The sequence below is a fragment of the Frankliniella occidentalis genome, unplaced genomic scaffold (genome assembly GCF_000697945.3).
Source record: "Frankliniella occidentalis isolate FOCC.00 unplaced genomic scaffold, Focc_3.1 Scaffold55, whole genome shotgun sequence".
Classification (NCBI taxonomy): domain Eukaryota; kingdom Metazoa; phylum Arthropoda; class Insecta; order Thysanoptera; family Thripidae; genus Frankliniella; species Frankliniella occidentalis.
Window position 1 is genome coordinate 778,072 of NW_026267185.1, and position 2,847 is coordinate 780,918.

Genomic DNA, 2,847 nt, shown 5'->3' on the forward strand with positions numbered 1-2,847 from the left:
TTCTGGCTCAATGGCACTTCTGAAAGATATTGTTTTGAACATTCTTTCTAAGTTTGATGTGTTACATAACGAGTACGCTGATGATGTACGAAAGTTAGAAAATATATTTGAAGTGTTAATGAATCCGCTGGACTCTATGGAGACTGAGTACCAACGATTAAAAACTCTTGCTAAACGAGGAGCATTCATTGCACCTCAGCCTTTTCACATGGGTTCTGTCGATAAGTATGTTCCAGGACGAGACGGCACTGTAGCATTGATCGAAAAACCAGTGTCTGGTTATGTTGTTCCACTGAGAAAAGTTTTAAAGGTTTTTTTGGAGCTTCCTGGAATGTTTCATTCAATTGTAAACTACATTCGAGTTCTTGAGTCAGCTCCTCCTGGAAAAGTTACTAACATTGTGCAAGGTAGTTTATGGCGTAATGTCAAACTTTCTTTCGGCGATAAAATTGTATTGCCTCTTGAAATATGTTTTGACGGTTACGAACCTGACAACACCTTAGGTTCTCACAAGGGAGACCATTCCATAGGTGCTCTGTACGCCCAGTTGTCTTGCTTACCCGAATATCTAGCCTCGTCTCTTGACAACATGTTCTCATTTGCAATGTTTGAATCGAAGTATCGAAAATCTTTTGGAAACGCTGTGGCATTTCATAGAGTTATTGAAGAATTGACGTTTTTACACGATGAAGGAATTACTCTGTGTATAAACAATCACAATGTGCAGGTATATTTTTGTTTAGTAGCAATTATCGGGGACAACAAGGGTATCAATGAAATACTTGGATTTATCGGTTCTTGGCGAGCTTATTTTTATTGTAGAATATGTAAGCAGCATCGTGACGTTATGAGCCACTGGTGTCATCCAGTACCTAATGGTAGTCTGCGTACCATTGACAATTATAGATTTGATGTCAATGTGCACGACCCTCAACAGACAGGCATTAACGAGGAATGTATTTTTAATGCAGTTCCTTCGTACAATTGCGTAGATTTCCCCTATTGTGACGTGGCCCATGATGTCCTAGAGGGGATGCTCAAGTATGACTTATGTAATATTTTGTATTATTGTATTGCTACGCGGGGATATTTCACTGTAGAGACTCTGTGTGAAAGAGTCGCTGGGTTCGACTATGGCCCCTCTGAGGTTGGCAACAAGCCTCCATCTGAACATTTTACTATTGAAAAATTGAGAAATTGCTCATTAAATTTGTCAGCTTGTGAATGGTTATGCCTTGGCCGGTATCTAGGACTTATGATTGGTGACTTGATCCCCGACAGATCCCATGAACTGTATGCCCCAAATGTGTGGAATTTATATAAAATTATTCATGAAATTTTAATGATTGTTGTTTCCCCTGTGGTTAACACAGGGGTACATGAGTATCTAACTGCTCTAGTTCAGGCACATCATGAAGGGCACATAGAATTTTTTGGTGCATTGAAGCCTAAACATCATTTTTTGTTGCACTATCCTAAGATGCTCGAACTGTATGGTCCTCTTCTTCCTTTAAGTGCCCTAAAGAGCGAACGTAATCATAGGCGAGGGAAAGTCTATGCACCTGCTTGCCACTCTAGGATTGACTTTGCATACAGTTCTATTGTAAAATACCAATTAATTTTATGTGATCGTCTCTTGCGAATTAACAACAATCCTCAGTTGTTGTACACTAAAATAACAAGAGTTCGTGTGCAATCTCTTCCAAATCATGAATGTTTTGTACATTTATTTCCCAATCAAGATCATGTAGAAATTGTCAACGCAGCCACAGTTTGGGGGACACTCTACACTGTTGAAATGATTTTAGTTTTAGAAGTTCAGGATTTGTTTCCAGTGTTTGGAAAAATATTGTACATTATGTTGTACAATGGTAATGTCGCTTTTATCTTCCGTAGGCTAACTACAATAGCTTACAGAGAACATATTTGCTCCTATGTTGTTGGAGACACAAACAGCCTTGGTTTCGTGCTGCAAAACGAACTTGTTTCCCACTCACCTCTGTGGCAAAGAATTGCCACAGATGATGGAAGGAATGTTGTGTGTTTGAGGCATTCTTTGTAGAACCTTTGATGTTAATACTGTTACAACTTTATTCATACTATTGTAAATATTGTAAAAACATTGTATTTATTGTAACCTTGTTAATATGGGTATTCATAAGAAGTCATACTGCTAAACTTGACCTGTATGCTTTTGAAGTGAAAAATGAATTTTTGAATATTAAATTGGCACTCCATATATACTTCCTTGATTTTCCGAATTATTTCCTGACCCTACGCTTGTAAACAAGTAAGATCTCGAAGGTCAGCCGTCTTATTCGAGGTTTGACATAACAACCATGTGATCAAAAACCATACGTCACACGCTCCAACAAGGCGTAAGGAAAAAGAAAAACAAAGACAGGTGTATGAAAAACTTCTTTATTCGTTTTTTTTTTGATGCCACAATAACGAAGCGCAGCAGCATTTTTCATCCCTTGAATCATGCTCCATACAGGCTCATTTTGTAGACAATCAAAGCAAAATGTACTCGATATGAGTAACTATCAGTTCCCCATGCAAGCCCAAAGTGACCCTGATTTGTTCGAGCACCACGTTCTCGTTCTCAGTCCCAATAAAGTGAGTCCCATTTGCCATTAGTTATATCTCACGGTTATCAAGCGCATTTCGTACTCGACGACAAGCTCGAAATAGGCTTCGTCGAAGGAAATTGTTTCAAATCAAACCCCAGTTGCGGTTGACCTGTCGTCCGTTGGAGTTTAACTTACAATCGCGCCGCACAACCCCCAATGGAGCTCAGTTGAAGTGCAATGTTGGCTCGGCCAATTCAAGTTCATTTGGGGATTG

General features: G+C 39.1%; 1 protein-coding gene across 1 annotated transcript; it reads left to right on the top strand.

Moving 5' to 3' along the window:
- Window positions 1–10: 10 nt before the first annotated feature.
- On the top strand, window positions 11–2,062 carry LOC127749450 (uncharacterized). Its single transcript, XM_052267594.1, has one exon. The coding sequence runs from the start codon at window positions 11–13 to the stop codon at window positions 2,060–2,062; it is 2,052 nt and encodes a 683-aa protein (XP_052123554.1).
- Window positions 2,063–2,847: the final 785 nt, after the last annotated feature.

What these genes read in the sequence shown, in the direction of transcription:
- LOC127749450 (XM_052267594.1), top strand. Translation starts at nt 11, where the DNA reads ATGGCACTTCTGAAAGATATTGTTTTGAACATTCTTTCTAAGTTTGAT.